The sequence below is a fragment of the Geotrypetes seraphini genome, chromosome 3 (assembly GCF_902459505.1).
Source record: "Geotrypetes seraphini chromosome 3, aGeoSer1.1, whole genome shotgun sequence".
Classification (NCBI taxonomy): domain Eukaryota; kingdom Metazoa; phylum Chordata; class Amphibia; order Gymnophiona; family Dermophiidae; genus Geotrypetes; species Geotrypetes seraphini.
Window position 1 is genome coordinate 337,683,248 of NC_047086.1, and position 26,412 is coordinate 337,709,659.

Here is a 26,412-nt window from a genome sequence, read left to right on the forward strand (position 1 = left end):
TAACCTAATTAATGTGTAAAAATGTTTCTTATATCCATTTGGGTATTGGAAACATTTTTGTATAAAATGAGTTAATATTTAGGTTAAAACTTTGAATAAGTTAATAATTGTTTAAAAGTAATGAATTTATTATTTGATATAAGTAGGTCTTGATAAGAGAATAGTATTTTAATAAATTCAGATCTTAGGACATTTATGAGGAATTTAAATGTATAGTTTTTTAAATACATAAGTTAGAGTTCTTCATTTAAAATTTATGAATTTAAGAATTAGATTGAATAATTTAATAATAATTTAAGATATATAATATGTTATATGATTTAGAATAAAAAATAAAAAATTGAAATTGTTGTATGTTTCATTACTATGCACAGCACCTACTGTGAACCCTTGAAAAAGCCCTTTACGGGCGAAACGGGTCCCGTCAGGGCATGCTAGTAGCTCTGCATGATTAAAGAATAATAAATGATTGAACCATCAGATGACATTTGCTTTTCTTACTTCTGAGATGAATAGAAGATGACGGAATATAGCAAGTATTAAAGACATACAACATATTTGATACGAACACTGTGGCATATCTTAGTTTAGAGATTCAGCCATATTACCAATACAATTTCCTCTTCACACTAAGTGAGGTGTAGTTTTTGTTTTGCTAAGGATCCAATACATACCCTGATGCAAAATATAGGATTGATGATACCTATAAAAATTAGGAAAATTTACCCCCCCCCCCCCCATGATTGGCTTTTGTAAAGATACTAGAGCAATTCTTGCGATTTTACCCAGCTAAATACATTTTGTAAGAATACTATTCAATTTTTTATAAAAGGACCCTGGAAAAACACTGGTAACATTCATCTAGTAACAAACCACAGGTAAAATCATCATTTTTATAGTTTAAACTCTCCCCCACCAAGGAAGATGTAATGGGTTCCATTGCTCACACATTTCTGTGACCTTTTGCAATAAAAAATTTTCATTCACTTTCATTGTCTCGTCCAGCATATTTTTTACCCAAATGCCTAAATATTTCATTCCCTCTTCTTTCCAAAGTAAAGGAAATTAATCAAATAATCCTTTTGTACAATGAACATTTAGTGAAAGAATTTCTGATTTACTCCAATTTATTTTGCATCCTGAAAATTTCCTAAATTTCTCTTTTAATTCCAGCAAATGTGGAATGGTTGTTTCAGGATTCCTCAAATGAAGCAATATGTCATCTGCATAAGCTGAGACCATGTATTCCCGACCTGTGTAAGGAATACCCTGTATCTCCATCGCCTGCTGAATAGCTAACAACAAGGGTTCTAAATACAATATCAAAAAGCAAAGGAGACAAAGGACAACCCTGTCTAACACCTCTCTGCAGACCAAAACATTCTGAAAAATTGTTATTAATATATAGTCTAGCAGGAGGGGAGTTATTCAAAGTTTGAATCATCCATATAAATCCCGAACCAATACCAAACCAATCCATTGCTTGGTACATAAAGGTCCATTCCACACGATCGAAGGCCTTCTCTGCATCCAAGGATACAGAGAAAGCCGGATCTTTCAAAGCTTTTGTTAAGTTTAACATATGAAAAGCTAGCCTAGTGTTATTTGAGGAATGTCTCTGAGCAATGAACCCCATTTGGTGCATACCAATGATATAAGGGAGAGCCTTAGCCAAGCGTAAAGCTAATAACTTAGCCAATAGTTTTCCATCTACATTGATTACAGAAATAGGCCTGTAATTTGAAACCAACATAGGATCTTTATTTGGCTTTGGCAAAACTATAGTTAAAGATTCTGCCATAATACCTGTAATGCAACCATTAGTTAGTTGAGCCTGATATAAATTTAATAGATGTGGTAAAAGGGTATTTTGAAATGATCTATAAAACTCTACCATAAAATCATCACCACCTGGAGCGGATCCAACTCTAAGGGATTTCAAACCTGTTTGTAATTCTTTTGGCGATATAGGCTCTTCCAAACTTCTTTTTATATGCGCAGGAATTTTTGGTCCCTCAATTAATTAAAAAAACTCTAAACCATCTTTTTCCTTATCTAAATAAGGCTCAGAAGAATATAAAGCTTTATAAAAACTTAGAAATTGTTTTAATATAGGTCCAATTAGAGAATTTGAGAGGGTAGGAAACAGAGGGTAGGGGTGAAGGGCCACTACTCAGACTGGAGGAAGGTCACGAGTGGTGTTCCGCAGGGCTCGGTGCTCGGGCCGCTGCTATTTAATATATTCATAAATGATCTAGAAATAGGGACGAAGTGTGAGATAATAAAATTTGTGGATGACACCAAATTATTTAATGGAGCTCGGACAAAGGAGGACTGCGAAGAATTGCAAAGAGACTTGGACAAACTAGGGAAATGGGCGACGAGATGGCAGATGAAGTTCAACGTTGAGAAGTGTAAAGTATTGCATGTAGGAAGCAGAAACCCGAGGTACAATTACACGATGGGAGGGATGTTATTGAATGAGAGTACCCAAGAAAGGGACTTGGAGGTAATGGTGGACATGACAATGAAGCAGACGGTACAGTGCGCAGCGGCTGCTAAGAGAGCGAATAGAATGCTAGGTATAATCAAGAAGGGTATTACAACCAGGACGAAAGAAGTCATCCTGCCGTTGTATCAGGCGATGGTGCGCCCGCATCTGGAATACTGCGTCCAATATTGGTCACCGTACCTTAAGGATATGGCGTTACTCAAGAGAGTTCAGAGGAGAGCGACATGTCTGATTAAAGGGATGGAAAACCTTTCATACGCTGAGAGATTGGAGAAACTGGGTCTCTTTTCCCTGGAGAAGAGGAGACTTAGAGGGGATATGATAGAGACTTACAAGATCATCAAGGGCATAGAAAGAGTAGAGAGGGACAGATTCTTCAAACTTTCAAATAAAAGAACAAGAGGGCATTTTGAAAAATTGAAAGGGGACAGATTCAAAATGAATGCTAGGAAGTTCTTCTTTACCCAACGTGTGGTGGACACCTGGAATGCGCTTCCAGAGGATGTAATAGGGTAGAGTACGGTACCAGGGTTTAAGAAAGGATTGGATAATTTCCTGCTGAAAAAGGGGATAGAAGGGTATAGATCAGTGGTTCTCAAACCTTGTCCTGGAGGACCCCCAGGCAGTCGGGTTTTCAAGATATCCCTAATGAATATGCATAAGAGAGATTTGCATATAATGGAAGCGACAGGAATGCAAATCTCTCTCATGCATATTCATTAGGGATATCTTGAAAACCCGACTGGCTGGGGGTCCTCCAGGACAGGGTTTGGGAACCACTGGTATAGATAGAGGATTACTACACAGGTCCTGGACCTGTTAGGCCGCTGCGTGAGCGGGCTGCTGGGCACAATGGACCCCAGGTCTGACCCAGCGGAGGCATTGCTTATGTTCTTATGAAAATCTTCTGTCATCTTTAATTCCAATAATTTTTTTCTTTCTTTTTTTCACTTTGAGATAATTTGCCAATTATCTTCCCGCCTTATTTGAGTTTCCATAATACAAGGCCTGCTGAGAAAACAATTCTTTCCTAACCAATTGCGAAGAATCTCATTATACTTACACTTAGCTTTCAAAAGAGCCTGTAAAGTAATTTGTTCCCATTTTTCAATCAATTTTGATTCTAAGACCTTAATTTCTTGTTCCAAATTAAAAAAATTTATTTTAAGCTGTTTTCTAATATATGCTGAATATGAAATAATTTGTCCTCTCATGGTTGCTTTAAATGCATCCCATAAAGTTTCCAAAGAGACTTCCTCTGAGGAATTAATTTGGAAATACTCATTAATTTTTAATTGAAATTCCTCAATAAAATTTGAATCCGCAAGCAATGTATTATCGAATCTCCATACAGGTCTACTATTATCCTGTTCAGCAATTTTTAATTCAATCCACACCCCTCCATGATCAGACAAAATAATTGGATCTATGGAAGCTTGTGTTACCTGCTGAACTAATTGATCTGAAACAAAAATATAATCTTGAAAAAGATTTGTGAACATGGGAGCAAAAAGAAAATTCCCGTTCATTAAAATGAAGTATTCACCATATATCTTTCAAATCACAAGACTGCACTAGATTATCTAATCCTAATGATTTCACTAGGTTTTTTATCCATCAAAGGATCCATAAGAGCATTAAAATCCCCTGCCACTACTAAAGTGCTGAAAACTCTAGTGCTTACCTGAATGCAGAATATTTATTCTTTTTTGAAAGTCTGTTGAATGCACATTGCATCCACACTGAGATATATACATAGTTAAAACTCTCATACCTTGGAGTTGGGCTCGTTTGTCACAATTATGAAGCAATGATTGGAAGATAAACTCTTTCCCTAAGAGGGGGTTACCTCTCCCTCTTCAGAGTTTTATATCTCTGAGCTCAACTTTTTGTAAAACGAGTCCTCCTCTGGGGTTGTGTTACTGTTACAGAGTCAGTCTGTTTTGTTTATAACTACTAAAGTAGAAGCAGCCAGTGATAATATCAACTTCTGTAGAGCTTTGAAAAATTCACTTTGATTCAAATTAGGGGCATATACATTAAAAAGCGCCAACGTAGTATTTCCCATGTTCATGTCCACATGTAACCATCTTCCCAAGGGATCTGCAGCAATCAGTTTAAATATAGCTGTACATCTCTTATTTACCAGAATAGCTATACCAGCCTTTTTCCCTACAACAGGGGCAAAAAAAACAATGCTTTACCCAACCCCCTTCTAATTTTTTAGATTCTAAGGCCAACAAGTGTGTCTCTTGGATTTAACATATATCTGCATTCTGTTTCAGAAAAGAAAGCTTTTTTTTCTTTTAATTGGATGATTGAGGCCATTAACAGTTAATGAAAAAAATTTTAAATCCATTATATTATAGTAAAAAGGGACCACAAAAGATACCACAATACCCACCAATAATTCAGTAAATTTATATTTCCCCTGCACATCCAAACCCTAATTTAAAAAAATCCCTCCCTCCAAATAAAATGACTGCCTTGGAGCACGCATAGGATTAGCAATTACAATATCCCTCCCCCCAGGCCATTTTATCTTTTACCTCCCCAATCAGAACCTTTAAAGAAATAAACCCACAATTTAATTTAACAGTATGAATAATTCCATCTTTACCAACACAATTGAGAATAAAACCACCCCCATTCATTTTTTAAAACTTTTCAAAAAAAAACTTTATCTATTCCTTAGTACATTAAAATATTAAACATTTCTTTACTACCTTCCAAATATCTTTATAGAAATAAAATAATTCATTAGAACATTCCCTTTACCCATTAATTTCATTTTATCACCATTTCTATACCCTCCCTATCCTATATGCCATCCATGAATATTTCCCACAGAACACAACCATTTAAATTTCATTATTTTGACTATCATTAATTAATAATTATCTTAAGTAAGTAACATGTTCTATAACAGTCTATCTTAAAAATTCATTTCAGCCCTAAATTAGCATCCATTAAGTAATAATTACCATCCATATTGTATTTCAGTTCTGACACCAGCAATCACTTCGGTTTAAAAAGCATTGGATAGAGCAACTTTTTTCTCTACCAGATATCAAATTTTCAGGAGGATGTTTTTTTGTATGGGGAAGAAATTTGCAATTGAATTCAGAGAGTCTCAGCAGTGTTAACTAACTATTTAAAAGTACTGTATTTGTCATTGGAGGGATCTTCAAATATTCAAGTTGAACTATGAAAGAACTTTACACCACACATAATTTACTGTTTGTTTTAAAACAATTGTGGCACAAGGCTAAAGACTGCCAGGCGCTAAGAATGTTGGTTAGTAGTAAAGGAATAGTGTTAAGCATACTACATATATATTTAATAGTTATTAAAATATTGTCAAAACCTGCGTTGGTCCAAGGTGGTTTAACCACTGCCAGTTTATTCAAACTGACAACCCCATCGCCAAGAGGTCACACTCAATAGCCAGGCAAGTTCAGCCATGGGTGGGTGGGTTCCTTAGCCAAGGTTCCCAAGCCTTAAGTGGGTCTCTTTATGGTTTGCAATACAAAATACCCTCACTCATCAGGGTTAAATCATCAAATCTGTAGAATTTCTTATTCAACATGTAGAAGACTTTCTTCTTTATGATACTTTATCCTTTAGAAGTCATAAAAACAATCAACAGCTGGTAATTCATTTTTTACTTATCCTTTATTGTAGTATAATTTGCTTGCCCCAACAATTGTATGCCCGACGGGACCCATTTTGCCTAAACAGGCTTTCTCAAGGGTTCCAACAGGGAGCACTTATTTTTGGCGTCCTCTCGTTTACATCACAGGAGAAGCTTCCGCCTGCAGATGCAAGCGACTTCAGGCAGGCTCCGGCGGCTTGAACAAATTACACTGTAAAGTAAAACACGTCACGAAGGTAAGAGGGAGGGAGGGAGGGAGTGAAATGTTCGGACCGCACAAGGGGTGCTGAAGGGCGGTGTAAAAGAACCGGTGCTGAAGGGAAATGGGGAACAGAAAATGGGGAGAAGGCACTGGAAGGGAAGAAGACAGATGCCTGACTACGGGGGGTGCGGAGGGAAGAAGATAGGTGCCAAACCAATTGGGGAGAGAGAGAGATGGAAGGGAAAGGCACAGTAACAGGGCAAATGGAAGATGCAGAATGAAGGCAGACAGTGGATGGAAGGAACTGAATGAGGAGAAGATGAGGAAAGCAGAAACCAGAGAACAAAGGTAGAAAAAAAATTTCTTTATTTTCTTTTAGGATACAGTAGTACATTAGTTGTGTTGATAAAAATTTATAAACAAAGCCCTGCCAGCTGAACATCTTTTTCTCCAGTGCAGCAGCCAGAACTTTGATTTATAAGGAAGGAATAAGCTAAATATTGCAGTACTGAGGTTTGTATGGATGCTGCGGGGACAATGGTCGCAGTGATGGGGTTACAGTTGTCGCGGGGACAGGGACAAAATTTTTTCCCCGTGTCACTCTCTAATGAATACCAAAGTCAGAATAGTGATAGCAGAGATTAACAAAGTTTTTAATGTTTTTGTATTGTGCAGTAGAGCCATCACTGAAATATTTTATATGCTTAACATTGGCAGAAAGTAAGCTTTTTATGTGAAGAATAAACTTTTCCAAAAATCGTGTACTGCCGTTGTATCATGCCTTAAGCTGTCACTAAAGATACAAACACTCATGCATTGAATTTCATTGTTAAAGTGGAAATAGACAATTGGCTGAACAGCATCCTGAACAAAGGAATAGTTTTCAGCAAAATCCATTAGAGTAACAAGTTCATCAGGATTTAAATTTTTTTTGACTGTTTTCAAGTAATGTGCTTGATTTTTCAAAATGTAATGTATGTAATGTAACGATGTATTGAAAGATCTGTAATCTTTTCAGCAAGCACAGCTATAAAATATTTGACTTCCATTTGTTTCACATCTAGAGTTGCACGATCTGTTTGGATCCACTGCTTGAATTCAATCATTTCTTCAGGATCAATATCCTTGTATTCACTGAAAAGGTAAGTTTCAAGTACACCTTTACTAGGACACTCATCACACCTGTGGAGCATACAATTTTTCGATTCCAAATTGCAAACTGGTTTTCCCATTAAGTCCTTATAGTCATCCTCAACTATGCTGCTTAACGTTCTGATGTGCACAGCATACACAAATGAGTGCATTCCACTCACTGAGGAAATACGACCACATCACAGCGGCATATCTCGACTCACACTGGCTCCCAATACAAGCAAGAATACTTTTCAAATTCTACTGCCTTCTATTCAAAGCCATAAACGGAGACAGCCCAGCCTACTGGAACAGCCGACTAATTTAAACCACCACAACCAGACATAGGAGAACGCACGCACCCTCCAATCAAAAATGTCAAACAAAAAAAAAAAATGTACGATGCGCGTCAAAGCAGCTCCTGATTGGAACGGAAGTCCCTGCGAATATCGGGGGGAGTACTGTATACCGATCTACCAAGCGATACAGAATACCATATTTTTCGCTCCATAAAACGTACCCTAGATTTAGAGGAGGAAAACAAGAAAAAAAAAAAAACACAAAACATTCTGAACCATATTCTCCATGCCAGGCTCTGCACCTGTCCCCCCTCTGGTGGTCTAGTGGTAGGCCAGGACAGGAGGGATCCGTCCCAGCCAACTAACAATTTTTTACAATGCCAGGCTCTGTACCCTGTCCCCCGTCTGGTGGTCTAGTGGTAGGCCGGGACAGGAGGATCTGTCCCAGTTGACAAACAATTTTTTTACACCCCCAGTACCATAGTAACATAGTAGATGATGGCAGATAAAGACCCAAATGGTCCAATCAGTCTCCCAATTTAATTTTTTTTTCTTCTTAGCTATTTCTGTGCAAGAATCCAAAATTGTACCCGGTACTGTGCTTGGGTTCCAACTGCCAAAATCTCTGTCAAAACCTACTCCAGCCCATCTACACCCTCCCAGCCATTGAAGTCCTCCCCAGCCCACCCTCCCCCAAACGGCCATATACAGACATAGACCATGCAAGTCTGCCCAGTACTGACCTTAGTTCAATATTTAATATTATTATCTGATTCTTTTTAAATCATCCCCCCAGTAATTTTAAATTATCCGCCCGGTACCTTTTTAAATAGCTCCCTCGATGGCTATCTTGTTCTATTTCCTGGTCAGCATCGCACAGGTCAGGAGCGAGCTTTCCATGCTCCCACCTGGCCCCACACTGCTTTCTGAATGACAGCTGACCTCCGTGCCACTAGCGAGTGAGGGATACACAATGACCATCAGGTACTATTATGACAGCGGCAGGGTGTTTTAAAACAATACAGGGGGGTTTAAAAATTGTATGTTTGCTCCACCCACTTTCGAAAATATGGTACTTTCAAATAGTTCAAGTTATGCTGCTTTGACTAACCATAATTCAATAAAAATTTCTTTTCTGTACAAAAAAAAACAACAAACACTCTCCTGAAAATTTGACATCTGGTAGACAAAAAGTTGCTCTATCCAATGCTTTTTGAACCAAAGTGATTGCTGGTGTCAAAAATTAAATACAAGGCTTCAAAGATGGGTAAAATTTGTTAATATTTTTGCTACTCTGTTTGACTTGCAATATCTTTGCAAATAAATGAAAGCAGGACTTGAAATTTTCATAGATGAACAGTAATCAATAGTTGAGCAGGTGTACCAAGCAAGAAGTCACCACTTAAATTTGTTACAAATCTATGGCACCTCAAAAATGAAGCCAAAAATTAGCAAACTGAGTTTTTGGCCAACTTTGGCACTGAGGCATCAGAAAAGCGTTTAATCTAGACTTTTAAAACTCTAAAAGCTTATTAAGTACACAAAATTGCACTAGTAGACTAAGGGCTCCTTTTACGAAGGTTTGTTAGGGCCTTAACGTGTGGAATAGAGCATGCTAAAATGCCCCGTGTGCTAGCCACTGCTGCCTCCTCTTGAGCACGCGGTAGTTTTTCGGCTAGCGCATGCTAATCCGGTGCGTGCGCTAAAAACGCTAGCGCACCTTCGTAAAAGGAGCCCTAAATTTCAGGCTGATGTTAGCAATACTCTGTGTACAGGAGGCCCTTGAAGTTGCCCATTTGTTTTGTATGACACGCACAAAAATTTTAAGGCCTCTACTTAAGCACCACTTACTACATGAATTTTAGGTTTTAGGGGTTGAAACTTTGCTGGGTACCTACATGCCAAGTTTAATTAAAATTGAAGATGGTAAGGTGGGGACCACTTGTACAGTTGACATGGACTGACCCAGCAGTAAGTTTGGATTCAGCCTAAAAAGTTGTCATAGAAATGTGGCTTTTATCCTGGATGACCAAATGTTGGTTATATTACCTGAATCCAAAGTTTGACATCTTTTTAGTATCTTCCGTGGATACAAAAAAGTGGCCCCTAACTGGACTTAGTTGTGATCATGCCTCAAAACGGGATATCTTCATTAGAAGTCTCAACATATTCCCTGAAAAAATTTCATCAATTTCTGGTCCTTGAAATTGGACCATCTGACATGGAATTACCCATCTTTGCTAAATACTATTGAACAGATATGTAACATTATTTGACAATTTAATAAAAACTGCTTAAACATAAATGAACATAGCCAATAAAAATACATATGATCTACCAACATTTAAATTATTCAGTTTTACAATTTCAATCCTCCTCCCTACATCCCTTCCCTGTCCCACCACTATAGAATTCTAACATCTTAGTAGTATTCTACAATTATAGTGCATGACTTAAAAACAATTTACTGTAACATAGGTCATATTCCATCCTTTCCACAAAATTATCAGTGAGAACAAGTTAAAAACATACCCTTTTGAAGCAGTTTTGAGCAGGCATCTAACAGAGCACCAGCAATAACAACAACAGATGTAGTGCCATCTCCAGCTTCAATATCTTGTGCTTTGGATAACTCCACCAACTAAAGAAAACAAAAAGACTATAAGAATCAAATCACCATCTATTAGGATAGAAAAGAGACAAAATATCAGAGTAAGAAGGATGCCTTGACTAAACGCGAGATAAGCTATGGATCTAAAACAGATTTATGTCTGTTTGTGATCTGGCTAAAGGGAGTAATAAAGGGTGAGTTTGGAAGGGAGATTAACATGCTAGATTTTGTGCTATATGCCCTGAACGTTAAAATGAGGTTTACATTCACATACTACATTCAGGAAAATAAACCTACCATTTTGGCTGCTGGGTGCAGAACTTGCATTTGCTTCAGAATAGTGGCACCATCATTTGTAATGGTCACATCTCCTTTCCCATCTTGGATCTGGAAAAATACATCTCTCTAAATGACTACAGATCTTCAGAAATGTATGGCATTTAAAAATCTGGATCACATGAAAAATCATCTGCACCCCTTAAGCCAGTGTTTCTCAACTTCTTCAAGCCAAGTACCTCCTAAGTCTAATAAATATCAAATGAGTACCTCTACCCAGGCTCTGTCCCAAACCACACACCTATAATAATAGTACTACTTGCAATGCAATTTCTTCCATTCATTTTTCATATACACACAATATAATCTTATCAATACATATTGGTAAATTAGAAAATTTAAAACAACAACAAAAAAAAAAAAAACACACTGTATGCAGAGAAAATGTATATCATCGTTTATATTACTTTTTTCCCCCAAAGAGGTCAAGGCAAATAACTTTAAAACATGCAATGTCACCTCAGGAACAACTATAGAAAAATAAATATAGTGCAATATATACACAGCAGATATAAATTCTCAAAACTAATATTTCGATCACTAAATTGAAAATAAAATCATTTTTCCTACCTTTGTTGTCTGGTAATTTCATGAGTCTCTGGTTGCATTTCCTTCTGACTGTGCGTCCAATATTTATTTATTTCTGCCTCCTGCACACTTTCTCTCCTCAAGACCTCATTCCATTCCCCAACCAACATCTCTCTTTGTCCCTCCATGAGTCCAACTTTTCTTCCTCTCTCTGCCAACCCCATTAGGAACATGTCTCCCTCTCTCTCTCATTCCCTCCCTTGCTGCAAAGGGAGTGGAGAAAGAGATATCCAGGGTGCATCTCTCCCACTCCTTCTACTGGCAGATCCAACATTTCTCCCTCCTTTCCACCAATCCAACATCTCTTTCTCTCTGCCTCCTGCACACTTCCTCTCCACCTCCTGCACACTTCCTCTCCTCCAGTCCTCATTCCCCCCAACCAACATCTCTCCCTCCATGAGTTCAACTTGGAGAGGGGGCAGGGCTAGGGTGGGAACAGGGGCGGGGATGGGCGGAACTAGGCGGGCCTGGGGGCGGGCAGCTTTGGGGGTTACTGCTCACGCCAGGAGCGTTACAGAGGTATGGGGGAAGGGAAGCAGCATGCATGGCAGTGGGATGGGTGTTGAAGGAGCGGGGGGGGGAGAGGAGAACAGGCCTGCACCTCATCAAGATGGCGCCTGGGGTGCCCCCCCCTCCGCTTACTACACCACTCTTGGGGGGGGTCTCATTTTTAGAAGTCAGTAGGGGCTCTCTGCCCTCTCCCCAAAGTGTGATATTTCTCTTTCCCTCCTTTCTGCCCTCCCCATCCATCTCTCACTCTCTCTCTCCATGAGTTCAACACTTTCTGTCTCCTGCACACTTCCTCTCCTCCAGACCTCATTTCCTTCATCAACTAACATCTCTCTGTCCTTCCACAAGTCCAACTTTTCTTCCTCTCTTCTCCACCCTCTATTGGCAACAAGTCTCCCTCTCTATTGTTCATCTGTCTCGAGAGATCCAGGCATCTCTCCTACCCTCTCTACTGCTACATCCAACATTTCTCTCCCTCTCATCCCTGGATCATGTGCATTTTTCACCACTGCCCACCAGCCCCATGCCCATTTTTCTTACTATCACCCATCTCCAGAACAATACCACATCTCTCCCTCCATCACTATGTGCAACATTCCTCCCCCTTGCATCTTTCAATCTGTCCCTCAGTTCCCTCTCTACCATATCCAACATTTCTCCCTCTCATCCTTCTATTCCCCATGCATCTCTACCTCACTCCTCTCTCTCTACGCCCAATTTTCCTTTCTTCCTTTCCCCATGTGCATCATTTTTTCCCCTCTCACTCACATACTTATGCCCAACAATTTTCCCTTTCTATTCCCTCCCTCCTATGTCCCAAATTAGTGCCCCCTTCCTCCCTCCTGTGCCCCATGTTCATGTCCCCTACCTTCCTTCTGTATCGAGTTTGTGTCCTCCTTTGCCTCCCTGCCTTTGTCCCAAAATCACACCCCTTCCTTTCACCCTTTGTCCCAGAAATACCATGTCCTTTTACTTGTTTGAGCCGCACTTACTCCTCCCTTCAGCGATTATCATTGCAGGGACGCGTAGGCAGCATTCACACGCTGCACATGACTGACACACAAGCCTTCCCTCCAAAGTCAGCTCTGACATCGAAGAGGTTTCCGGGTCAGCTACATGCAGCGTGAGAATGCTGCCTGTGTGTCCCTGCAACAATATCCGCTGAAGGCAGAAGGAGAGTGCAGCTCGAATAAGGAAGTAACTTGGAACCCCCCTCCTCCCACTGACCCGTAAAGTTTTCCTCGGACATCAGCTCCAAAATCGGAGGGAAGCCCTATGGGTTGACTTAAGGGGAATAGAGATCCCCGGCAGCGGCTTCAGTGGGAGGGAAGGAGGGATCCTCAGCGGCGGCTTCGAAGGATGAGCAGGCAGGGAATATCCTTCGCTGGCGGCCAGGCTGCTTACCCCCAACAAGCAGCCCGCATACCCCCAAGATTATCTCAGCGACCCGTCAGACTATTATCTTCCTTCAGCGTCTGAGGTTCGAGGTCAACTTCCCAAAGTCCCAGTTGTGCCCCTCTCAGTCCCTACATTTATTGGAGCCATGCAAGTAAAGTACCACTAATGGTTCTTTGTGTATGTGCAGTTGTCAGGATTTTTTTTATTGACTCCAGAAGCTTTTTGCTGCACTGCTTACACTGCCATTCCAGGTCTAGTCTTGCCTAACAGAGTGGCAGCAGAGCCACCCCAACTTTCTCCTCTAAATCTAACATAACCATCCATCATAGGGCTGACAGGGCACTGCTATTTCAGATCAACTCACTTTCAGGATAACAGGCTAGCAAGGGGTAGGAACGTCATAGATGGAGAAAGAGGTGTTGGGGGGGCATATCATCATCTCCTTAAATCATTTTGATTTCTTCTCACCCAGATGGAGGGGGGGAGGAATTAATTGTGCAGTTATTAAAAAGGAACACATTTATAGGTAACTCCTCACCATTTTGTCCATTCCTTTTGGTCCAAGGCTTGTTCTAATGGCATCAGCAACAGCTGAAAGAAACCAGTTCCTATTATTTCTAGATACACAAGAAGTTTACAGTATTCTCAGATTTGGACAGGTTTATTCAGTCATGATAAACAAGCACCAACACACAAAGCAAAGAGTTAAAACAAATAAGGACTATTAGGGTCATCTATCTATGAAGTTCATTTTCAATACAGAATGAGACGGGGGACTAATTTTCCCATCCCCGTGAGTTCTTTTCGTGTCCCTGCCCCATTCCTGCAAGCTCTGTCCTCATCTGCACAAATTTCAAACACTTTAAAATCATACGTGTTCAAGGCTTGTGCGGTTATGGCAGAGCTTACAGGAATGGGGCAGGGGCAGGAGCAGGGACAGCAACATAACGCATGGGGATGGGGCAGGAAAATTGAGTTCCTGTGGGGATGGAGATAAATTTGTCAATGTGTCATTCTCTAATTTAGAACCCAATACCACTGAATGCAGGAAATCTCAATTTCCCTCATATTTACAATGCTATCGTCATAGGAACTCACTGAGTGCCGGGAAAAGTGCAGAGCCTTCAGCGCACAAGCTGGCGCTAAAAAACGCTTTTGTAAAAAAAAAAAAAAAAGGGGGAGTAAAACTGGGTCATAAAAAGATTATACAGGTTTTAAAAACAGAAAAACACAATAGAGTTTGGAATTTATTTTTTTTTTAGCAGAGATCAGAAGGGACAAAAGGCATCATCATTTATTAAGCATTTTCTTATCAGCACTAAGATGGAAGAAATCCTTTTCAATTACAAAATCTACATTGATCATGCCTCGATACATTACATCATCTTAACGAGCAACAAAAAACTCTAATAAAGATATGCACATATCAAACGCCTCATCAAAACAAGCTTCTGCAAAGTACAAGGGTGGTTTGAAAAAGGTTTGGTAAAATAGCAAGTTAAACAACATAGTCTTCATCAAGGGCTATACCCTTAGTCCAGTGAGTTTCCAGTTTTTTGGTGACATAGCTTACAAAAAAAAAAAAACAACTGGAAACTCGCTGGACTAAGTGTATAGCCCTTGATGGAGACTACATTGTTTAACTTGCTATTTCACAAACTTTTCAAACCACCCTCATAAGCAGTATGTGAGTGTACCTGCATCTCCTCCGACACAGGTCTTCAGTATCTACTTATGTGATTACTGTCTGCAGAATTTTACATATGAATTAATAAGGACATGCATAATCTACTCCTGGCAGAATTCTGCACAAATGTTTTGAAAATTCAGTGCACAATAGTTCAAAACTCTGCAAGTTTATTTGTAGTTTTGTGTAGAACTCTCCTTCCTGAAGCCTGAAACTCCTTCCTGTCTTTTCCTTTCTCAGGTTCCAGCCTCCTCAGTTCCCTCTCTCACTCCAACTGTAGTTCTGTCGCACTCTAAACTTCACCCCTCTCTCACTTGCACCCTGAATCCCCTCCTTGGCCCCCATAGTCTTGCATCTCTCTCTCTCTCTCTTTCCCCTGGCTAAGAATCTCTTCTTCCCTTCCCATTCCCTTTCTGGACTTGGTCTCTTTCTACCATGCCCCCCACACTTGCAGGTCCATGTACCCTCACCCCACCCACCATCTCTTTTGCTTGCACCCTGAATCCCTTCCTTACTCCCCAAGGTCTGGCATATCTCTCTCCCTCTCTCTACAGAGAAGCATCTCTTTCTTCTCACCCCCCTTTCTGGCCTGGGTTTCCTTCTCACTCCCTTTCCCCTCTACTTACAGGTCCAGCATCCAGGTTCCCTCCCCTCTCCTCCTACACAGCTAGCATTCATGTCTCCTCCTCCACCCCCCTCCACTTGTAGTGCAGCATCCATGTCCCCTGCCCTCTCCCCTCTCCCATGGGCCTACCATCCATGTTCCCTCCCCACCAAATTGTAGTCTATCATCCATGTTCCCATCTCCTCCTTCTCTCCGTGTTGGTTTAGCCTCTCTCCCTCAGACCGACACCCCCCCCCCCCCCCCGTGATATGAGACATACCTGCCTTTTCCTTTCTCAGGTTCTAGCATCCTCGGTTCCCTCTCTCACTCAAACTGAAACTGTCTCCCTCTAAATCAGGGATCTCAAAGTCCCTCCTTGAGGGCCGCAATCCAGTTGGATTTTCAGGATTTCCCTAATGAATATGCATTGAAAGCAGTGCATGCACATAGATCTCATGCATATTCATTGGGAAAATCCTGAAAACCCGACTGGACTGTGGCACTCAAGGAGAGACTTCGAGACCCCTGCTCTAAATCCTACCTCTCTTTCGCAAACTAAATCTCATCCTTAGCCCCTATAGTCTGGCATCTCTCTCCTCCTCTCTCTACTGGCTAAGAATATTTTCCTTCCTTCCCATTCTGGACTTTGTCACTCTCTCTACCATGTACCCCCCCCCAACTTGTGGACCGGTATCCATGCCCTTCCTCTCCCCCCCCCCCCCCAACTTGAGGTCCAGCATCCAGGATGTCCTCACCTCTCTCCAGCGGGGGCTGTTGCAATATAATTACAACACTACAAAAGCTAAGTCATTTATAATGCAATAAAAATTGAATCAGTTGAATTAATAAGGACTAAATTGACTTTGAGGAAGTTTATAGTAAATTTAAGATGAAAGAATCACTCATTACAATGGATTAATGAGGAGTGATGCCACGCTGAGCTTATTGCTTGGTTGGTATTCTGAGAATCCTAAAACAAGTGATTATCAAATTTGATTGCAGAGCTATTGAACGAAGTTTTATTATATGGCCTGACATGAGCCATGCTTCAGCGCTTCCGCCTGCCTCAGGAGTCTGTATATATCTGCCAAAGTGATACTAGTTTGTCACAAGATCAACAATTCAGAGCTGAATGATTTTTGGTTCACACAAAAAAGATGTTCAAATTCCCCAGTTAAAACTAAAAAGAAACTGCTGCTGACAATGCCTAACTCTATAGGGGGGGCATAGGTGCCTGAGCCAATGAAGGCCTTAAGTCCCTTCCTGGTGCATTCTGGGATACACTCGGAGGACCAATTACAGGACAATATTCCACTATACTTCTGCCAGTATGACAGTTACACAAAATAATGAGCCATAAATAATGAGAACTCACTAGAAATAATTTTCAACATATACTTTTCCTCTTACAATTTTATTTTCTGGGCTCTGAAAAAATCTTGGGAGTCTCACAGAAAATATTTTACCTTCAGAATGGTGGATTTCTCCATAGTGTAGGAGGGTGAATAAATACCAGCTCATGAAAATATTTCCAACAAGAGTATTCCCGATTTTAACTAGCAGCTTTTTTTTTTCAGACATACAATACAGTACAATATCTTACACACTGCAGTTCTCTGCAAGGAATAAATGCGTTTTACAAGAGTTAGATCAAGTTAGGCCTTACTGGTCCCAATTTGCACATACAGGGGCTTACTATACCCAGATTTACCTCTTTATACCAGCCAAAACTTAATGCAGCTACACCATATACAGGCCACATCAGTTCAGCTACTTCTACTAAAATACGTATCTGAATTTTTTTTTTTTTAGGGGAATGGGTGGAGTTGACGGGTCATCAGAAAATTTCCTGACAAATAACATCTCCAATTCTTCTTCCTTCTCGATCTTAAAGCAATAGATTGTGAACATAAGAATAGTCTTACTCAGGCCAATGGTCCCATCAGGCTCATTCTCACGGAGGCCAATCCAGGTCAGTAGTACCTACCTACCCAAAACCCAAGGAGTAGCAACATTCATGCTACCGATCCAGGGCAAGCAGTAGCTTCCACCATGGTTTTCTCAATGACAGACTATGGACTTTTCCTCCAGGAAATTGTCCAAATATAGCGCTGCAATCAAATTTCTTAAAACCATCTACGCTATCCGCTCTTACCACAACCTCCGGCAATGCGTTTAGAGTTTAACTATTGTCCGAGAGAAAAAATATATATATATTTCCTCCAATTGGATAGATCCTCTCCGAGTCTGAAAATTAAAAAGCTCGGCACTTCTCCTTACCTTTGCCCGCCGAGATATTGCTGAATCGGATCTGAGCCGGTTTGTCCCGATCCTGATAAGCGCCCCTACTTTTGGCTCCAGCGGCAGGAACCGCCAGCCCTTTAGGCGAAACGTTTTCTGGCATCTCTTTGTTCTAGAGCCGGTAACCAAAGACCAACACCGATTACTAAGAAACGGATGCCTACAGATTCTTTAAGGCAGTGATTCTCACTGTCAAGAAGCTTCCAGAATCCAAACACCGCTTGTAAGAGGACCTAATACAGGCTGCAGCAGGGACTGATGACGTAAAACTGGCGTCTTTAGTAGCGCCTGAATTTTTTTTTTTTTTTTTTTTTTACGCAGTCATGCTTCTCAAGTCATCGGCTACATAAGATAAAGATGGAATAAGGTAAAACAAGGATCTCATTTCATTCTTAACGTAGTCTGCCCTAGCACCCCAGCCGAAGCACCCAGTGACTGCACTCTTACGCATGCGCTTACTAGCCCTGGAGCCTAAGTTTGAAACTAGCAGACCCGTGTACTGTATAGTAATTGACTGGCTCGCGTGATGAGCTCTCACGTGACTTGTCATCATGGCTGAACTGGATAGCTCTAAATCTTTGAGTGCCCTGCTGAACGGAATTGCACAGTGCACCTATTTCAGCAACCCGGAGATCAGTGAGGAGTTCCTTCAACAAGAGCTCTACCCTCAGCTGTCTCCGCATGAGTTCCGGGCGCTGATGGACAAGATGAGGGGTGTGTTTAAGGTACAGGGACAACTCTGAAGACTCCTCTTTTGTAATAATATATGGAGCGACAGCGAAAACTAGTGGAGAGGGTGTTTTTATTTGAGAAATTGAAGTGCTCTTATCGGGTAAATGATCTGTTAGGTGGAATGTGTAGAAGAGCAGAGTATGCTACAATAAAAATGTAGATGATATAAAGGTATTTTTTCTTCTTAACTAATGGTTAAATAGTGAGCCAGTGTGATAATTTTGTTAAGCCCAGGCACCAACACTTACTACATATATTTAGGAAACTGATGTGTATAGGAAGTGATGCTGAATATATATGTTTATAGGGTTACCATATGGCTCCAGAAAAAGGAGGCTGGATTCAGACATCCGGGTTTTCAATGGAAGTAAGGAGGACAAATTGAAATATCTGGGTTTTGCTTCCATTGAAAGCAATGGAAGTAAACCCTGGATGTCTCAATCTGTCGTCCTTTTTCTGGAATACACATTCCCTAGCATGCCAACTGACAGTGGGGGCAGATACTAAAAAGCTAAGTACCTGTAATTCTGACTATGAATAAATAAGAAAAAAATATAAAACTTTTAAAAAGATTATATAACTTCAGCAGGATCAATGAGGATTTAAGCCACTTGAAGTTAAACTACTCTGTGGTGGTCTGAAGTAGAGAAAGACATGGGGAAAAAATTTGTCCCTGTCTCCGCTCCGTGAGCTCATCCCCTTCCCCGCAAGCTCAGTCCCCATCCCATCCCTGCAAACCATCTGGTCCCATGTGCTCCCTACTTTCCAAACAAGGAAATGTACCAAATAGGCGCTCCCCCATTGGAAAAATCTATTACTATCCTGCAGATGGGAGAGGCACCTTACTGGACTCCCTTCCACCCCTCATAAAATATGTAAAAAATGTATGCAAATGTGCTATTGAATTGCTACAGAATTTTCTAAATCTTGCTGCAGAAATACCAAAGATCTACCTTATGAAAAAAGGGCCATGCAGGTAGTTCTACAATAAAAATGGATTTATGCCTGGAGAAAGAAAATTTAAAAACACCTTCCCCCCCACCCCCTTAAAGTATTTAGTCTTCCTGAATTCTTCTTCTGCCATAGAAAGGCTCATTTGTGCAAGGGTTGGATTCATACGCAGATGTTACTTCATATTTTGCCTGCCCTAGATCCTATGGGGCTAAATGAAAATGCATCTTCTCTGTGCAGCGATCAATAGCACGCGTTTGGCAAGTGGTTTTGAGTGACATTCAATTAAAAATCAGTATTGATTTCTGTAAAAGAGGTCTGAAATAGTAAAAAACCTTTGTAAGAAAAAAGAAATTTGAGTTTCAAACCTTGAAACTCAAATTTATTTTTCCTTACAAAGGATCGCGTGGTCCAGCAGCCCCCTCCCGCCCAATCACCATGTTCCACCATCTCCCTCCCTCCTTCCCTTCACCTTATGTGCCTAATTGTTCTCCCAGCGGCACGCTTTCAACAAGTTGCATGCGCGTGGCTGCTTCAATTGAATCTTCTCCTCTGACACAACTTCCTGTTTCCGGTTGCATCAGAGGAGGATTCAACTGAAGCAGACGCGCTCGTGCGCAACTTGTTGAAAGTGTGCCGCTGGGAGAAGAAAAATTCAGCACATAAGGTGAGGGTGAGGGAGGGAGAGAAATGGCAGGACGCGGTGATCGGGTGGTAGGGGGATCCTGGATCGAGCGATCTGTGACTGCACGTTGTGTTCCCTTCACTGCGGAGACAAGACCATTCACCGCTCCACGGGGCAATGAATTGCCTTGTCCCCGTCCCCGCGGCGACTACTATTTTCTCACCCCCCCCCCTTTTCGGCGGGGTACCCGTGGCTTCCCGTAGCTTGCTGTGGGTATCAACCACCGTGTCATTCTCTAGTCCAGTGCTTCCCAACCATATCCTGGAGGACCACCAGGCCAGTTGGGTTTTCAGGATAGCCCTAATGAATATGCATGGAGCAGATATTCATGCCTGGCACCTCCATTATATGCAGATCTCTCTCATGCATATTCATTAGGGCTATCCTGAAAACCCGACTGGCCTGGTGGTCCTCCAGGACAGGGTTGGGAACCACTGCTCTAGTCTGAAGGTCCTTGAAGACTGGAGTTTTCTCAGTTGACACGATAGGAAATGTGTATTGTATGAATGTAGTATCTGATCTAAAGAACATTTTAAAGATTGTGATCTGGTCAGTATGGCTCCTTTTTCTGGAGCCATATGTGTAGCCCTTTGTGTTTAGCTATGATCATGATTACACTAGTCAGGGGTAGGCAATTCAGGTCCTCGAGAGCTAGAGCCAGGTCAGGTTTTCAGGATATCCACAATAAATATGTATGAGATGGATTTGCATGCACTGCTTCCTTGAGATGCAAATCTATCTCATGCATATTTATCGTAGATATCCTGAAAACCTGATCTGGCTCCAACTCTCGAGGACCGGAATTGCCTACCTCTGCATTATGTATTATCCCAGGACAAGCAGGTGGCATATTCTCAAGTGTGGTTGTCGGCATCCATAGAACCCAGCATAGACAGTCCAAAGTGACCTATTGCGTTCTACAATGCCACTCGCGCTAGATGCTAACGCCTCCATTGAGCTGGAGTTAGTTTTTCCATGTAGTGCTGGGGGTTAGCACACGCTAATCTGCAGCGTGCGCTAAAAACGCTACCGCAGCTTAGTAAAACGAGTCCCTAGTCTTACATGTTTATGTACGTAGGATGATTGATTTTGGTATAAGCATGTGCATATAAGTAGGATGATGGATTATAGCATAATCATGCCAGTATTAATAACTCCGGTATTGCAACACCACCACAGAATTCCATGTATTTCAGTTTAGAGCCTATGTATTGTAACACCTCATAGAAGCTCTATGCAAATCTGTATGAAGCCCATGTATTGTAACACCTCACAAAAGCACTTTGTAACTCTATGGACCTCTTCTACGAAGCTGCGCTAGCAGTTTCTAGAAACATAGAAACATAGAAACATAGAAACATAGAAACAGACGGCAGATAAGGGCCCACGGCCCATCTAGTCTGCCCACCTTAATGTCCCTCCCCTACCTTTGCCCTGTGAATAGATCCCATGTGCCGATCCCATTTGGCCTTAAAATCAGGCACGCTGCTGGCCTCAATCACCTGTAGTGGAAGACTATTCCAACGATCAACCACTCTTTCAGTGAAAAAGAATTTCCTGGTGTCAACTCGTAGTTTCCCGCCCCTGATTTTCAACGGATGCCCTCTTGTTGTCGTGGGACCCTTGAAAAAGAAGATATCTTCCTCCGCCTCGATGCGGCCCGTAAGATACTTGAACGTCTCAATCATGTCTCCCCTCTCTCTGCGCTCCTCGAGCGAGTATAGCTGTAATTTGTCAAGCCGTTTTTCGTATGGTAGATCCTTGAGTCCCGAGACCATCCGGGTGGCCATTCTTTGCACCGACTCCAGTCTCAGCACATCCTTGCGATAATGCGGCCTCCAGAATTGCACACAGTATTCCAGGTGGGGCCTCACCATGGATCTATACAATGGCATAATGACTTCCGCCTTACGACTGACGAAACCCCTTCGTATGCAGCCCATGATTTGTCTTGCCTTGGACGAAGCCTGCTCCACTTGATTGGCAGACTTCATGTCCTCACTGACGATTACCCCCAAGTCTCGTTCTGCTACCGTTTTTGCTAGGATCTCGCCATTAAGGGTATAAGACTTGCATGGATTCTGGCTGCCCAGGTGCATAACTTTGCATTTTTTGGCATTGAAGTTGAGTTGCCATGTCCTAGACCATCGCTCCAGTAGGAGTAGGTCGTGCATCATGTTGTCAGGCATTGAATCTTCATCTGTTGTGCATTTGCCCACTACATTACTCAGTTTGGCGTCATCGGCGAATAATGTTATTTTACCTCGAAGCCCTTCTGCCAAGTCTCTTATAAAGATGTTGAATAGGATTGGGCCCAAGACTGAGCCCTGTGGTACTCCACTAATCACCTCCGTCATTTCGGAGGGGGTGCCGTTCACCACCACCCTTTGGAGCCTACCTCCAAGCCAGCTCCCAACCCATTTCGTCAATGTGTTACCTAATCCTATAGAACTCATCTTGCTCAGTAACCTGCGGTGTGGTACGCTATCGAATGCTGCTAAAGTCCAGGTACACGATGTCCAGGGACTCCCCAATATCCAGCTTCCCTGTCACCCAATCAAAGAAGCTGATCAGGTTGGATTGGCAGGATCTCCCCTTAGTAAATCCATGTTGTCGGGGATCCCGTAGATTCTCCTCATCCAGGATCTTATCTAATTGGTGTTTGATTAGAGTTTCCATTAGTTTGCTCACTATCGATGTTAGACTCACTGGTCTGTAGTTTGCTGTCTCCATCTTTGAGCCTTTCTTGTGCAGTGGAATGACGTTAGCCGTCCTCCAGTCCAACGGGACGCTGCCTGTACTAAGGGAGAGGTTGAAGAGCGCGGACAGTGGCTCCGCCAAGACATCACTCAGCTCCCTAAGCACCCTGGGGTGCAGGTTGTCCGGCCCCATTGCTTTGTTAACCTTGAGCTTTGACAGCTCACCGTAGACACTGCTGGGCGTAAACTCAAAGTTACTAAACGGGTCAACTGAGCCAACCCTTGTTTGTAGCTGAGGGCCGAGCCCTGGCGCTTCTCGGGTGAAGACTGAGCAGAAGTATTCATTTAATAGTTGGGCTTTTTCCGAATCCTTTTCCACATAGTCTCCATCTGGAGTCCTAAGACGTACAATCCCGCCTGAGTTTTTTCTTCTATCACTGATATACCTGAAGAAGGATTTATCTCCCTTCTGGATGTTCTTTGCTAGAGACTCCTCCATGAGGAATTTAGCCTCCCTGACTGCTGTTTTGACGGCTTTTGATTTGGTCAGGTAGTCTGCTCTAGAGTCCTGCTTCCCTGATTGTTTGTAAGAGATGAATGCTTTTTTCTTCTCCTTGATCAGGTCTGAGATCTCCGCAGTAAACCACTGTGGCTTATTGTTCCTTCTCCGTTTACTTACTGATTTTACATAGCGGTTTGTTGCTTCTTGTATGGTTGCTTTCAAAGTCGACCACATGTCTTCCACGTTATCGGTTTCTTCTTGGCTTTGTAGCGCCTGGTGAACGAAGTCTCCCATATCTTTGAAATTTGTGTCCTTGAATTTGAGGACTTTGGTTAGTGTAGTAGATTTAGTGAAACCTTTCCTGATATTGAACCATACCATGTTGTGGTCACTGGAGGCCAATGTGTCGCCCACCGAGACCTCTGTGACACTTTCTCCATTGGTAAGTATCAGGTCCAGTATTGCCTGATCCCTTGTCGGTTCCAACACCAGTTGCCTGAGGCTTGCTCCTTTCATAGAGTTTAATAGCCTCCTGCTGCTGCGTGGGGAGCCGCGCTGAATGGCCCGCACAGTTTCGTAGAAGAGGGGGCTATATGATGACACCTTTACAGAAGCTCATGTATAGTAGCGCCTTTACAGAGGCTCATGTAGACCGCTCTAAATTGACTCCCCAGTCATTAGTAGTGGTATAGAAGCTCTCAATAAACTATTTTATGTTCAATAATTTTTTTATTAAATTATAATAATAAAACCATACATATAATATAACTTACAAAAATATTAGTCCAACATAATTAATATAAATGTAGAAAAGTCAGTAATTAAGACAAGTAAAATAAGAGAGTATTACTAAATTAACTTTATCAAAAATTATAATAATGTATATTTCTTTAGTTTCAATCTATTTGTTAAATTTAATAATAAAAGACAATAACAAATTGAATATAAGAAGAGACTTATATCAACATTAATATATGTCATTTGTCATTTGTCATTTATTTCTTATATACCGCTACATCCGTTAGGTTCTAAGCGGTTTGTAGAAAATATACATTAAGATTATAAATGAGAAGTAAGAAGGTACTTAAAAAATTCCCTTACTGTCCCGAAGGCTCACAATCTAACTAAAGTACCTGGAAATTAATAAAGAAGAGAAAATAAAGATGGTTGAAAAAAGAAAAATTCTATGTGAACTTATAGGATGGAAATTAAACTGACAGTTATCTACCAATAACCTCCCAATACACCCACACCCCATCCCATCTTTCTAATCCCCCCATCCCTCCACCCCTCTATTCCCAAATGCTACTAATCAAATGGCTTCACTTCCTGATTACAAATGCAATAAATTGAAAACAAAACTACATGCTCTGGCAGATAGCTGCGGAATAAATAAACAAATTATTTTATACTGTATATGTTGCATTGTCTCATATTATCCCAGGACAAGCAGGCAGCATATTCTTAACACATGGGTGACGTCACCGACGGAGCCCTCGGTACGGACCTTTAAAACTAGAAGTTTCTAGTTGGCCGCACCGCGCGTGCGTGAGTGCCTTCCCGCCCGACGTAGGAGTGCGTGGTCCCCAGTTTCTTCGTTTCCGCGGAGCGAAGAAGACGCGTGTGTTTTTTCAACGGCCGTTGAAACCACTTTTTTGCCTTCCCGCTCGCGCTTTTTTCCTTATTTTTTCTTTCTTTACCTTCGGGTTTATTTTTTCTTTGATTTGCAAAAAAAAAAAAAACTTTGCTTTTTCCCTTTTTTCTTTCGTTTTGCCCCGGCGGGGCCTGTTGCCAATATACAGGCCTCGGGCTTCGATTTTGCGGAGGCTATCTTCCCCTTCATGCCCCCGCAGGTCGGTTTTAAGAAGTGCCAGCGGTGTGCACGCCCGATCTCCTTAACTGACCCACACAATTGGTGTTTGCAGTGTCTGGGTCCGGAGCATCGGGCGGATTCCTGCACCCGCTGTGCCACTCTTAAAAAGAGAACTCTTAAAAACCGAAGAATCCAACAAACTCTTCTCTTCGGTACCGAGTCGGCGATGGACTCCTCACCTTCAACGGCGGTACCTCAAAAATCGGCACCGTCGACCTCGACACCGACCGACCCCGCATCGGCGCCGCTGGCGCCAGGTAAGCCGGCTAAGAAGCCTTCCTCTTCCCTCGAGCGCCCTCCAGCTACGGTGGCGACACCGTCCTTACCGGCATCGCACCGGTCCCGCAAACGCTCCGCCCCGATCTCGGTGAGTGCCTCGTCATCGGCCTCCTCATCGCCGGGGCGTGGAGCGGCATCTAAGGAACCGAAGAAAAAGAAAGCGGTTCCGATGCCACCCCTCGATGACCGTATCTCGGCCATCTTAAAGGCTCAACTCCAGGAGCAGTTGAAGAAACAACTTGAACAACTGTTGCCCACTATCCTGGCACCGCTCCTTCCGGTACCAGACCGGCCCGAGCCCCGTACCGAGCCCCCGGTGTCCACCCCTTCGGTACCGGTGAACACCTCCATGCCGATCCTTTCGGCCCAACAACTTCATGGCGATCCAGTGGTTCATTCTCAGGCCACATTGGATCCTCCTCGGCACCAGGCGGTACGGCACTCTTCTCGGGACCGAGATAGACGCCGGTCGTCCTCCCCTGGTACCGTTTCGGTGCGCTCTGGAAAGTCTTTGTCCAAGACTCGCCATACCGCGCCCTCCACCCCGGTGTCTCGGCATGCACCAGAGGTCAGGGACCCTGACTTATGGGAGGACACTCCTCTCGGTACCGAGGAGGATCCCTCCTCATCTGATGAGGAACCATCGGCACCCGATGCCACCTCCAAACCAGAGCAATCCTCCTTTTCTAAATTTCTGAGAGAAATGTCTGCTGCCCTGTCACTTCCTCTAGAATCTGACTCAAAAAAGTCTCAAGCCTTTCTAGAGGCCTTAGACTTTGAGCAACCTCCTAAGGAGTTCCTTAAGCTTCCCGTGCATGACATCCTACGGGAAACGTTCTATAAAAACTTGGAAAATC

At 42.2% G+C, this 26,412-nt stretch overlaps 2 protein-coding genes across 3 annotated transcripts in view; one reads left to right on the forward strand and one right to left on the reverse strand.

Moving 5' to 3' along the window:
- The window catches only part of CCT4 (chaperonin containing TCP1 subunit 4), a 122,281-nt gene extending 104,191 nt beyond the window's left edge, over positions 1 to 18,090 (reverse strand). Inside the window, exons 1-4 of the mRNA XM_033938228.1 lie at positions 17,814 to 18,090; positions 13,781 to 13,833; positions 10,708 to 10,797; positions 10,332 to 10,440 (exon numbers count right to left, since the gene is read on the reverse strand). Of these exons, the coding sequence (XP_033794119.1) occupies positions 10,332 to 10,440; positions 10,708 to 10,797; positions 13,781 to 13,833; positions 17,814 to 17,937 (376 nt within the window). The 5' untranslated portion in view covers positions 17,938 to 18,090. The remainder of the gene's footprint in view (positions 1 to 10,331; positions 10,441 to 10,707; positions 10,798 to 13,780; positions 13,834 to 17,813) is intronic.
- Positions 18,091 to 18,236: 146 nt separating this feature from the next.
- Positions 18,237 to 26,412, forward strand: part of COMMD1 (copper metabolism domain containing 1) — a 190,889-nt gene continuing 182,713 nt past the window's right edge. For both annotated transcript variants that reach the window (XM_033938230.1, XM_033938231.1), the window contains exon 1: positions 18,237 to 18,559. In XM_033938230.1, the coding sequence (XP_033794121.1) occupies positions 18,386 to 18,559 (174 nt within the window). In that variant the 5' untranslated portion in view covers positions 18,237 to 18,385. The remainder of the gene's footprint in view (positions 18,560 to 26,412) is intronic.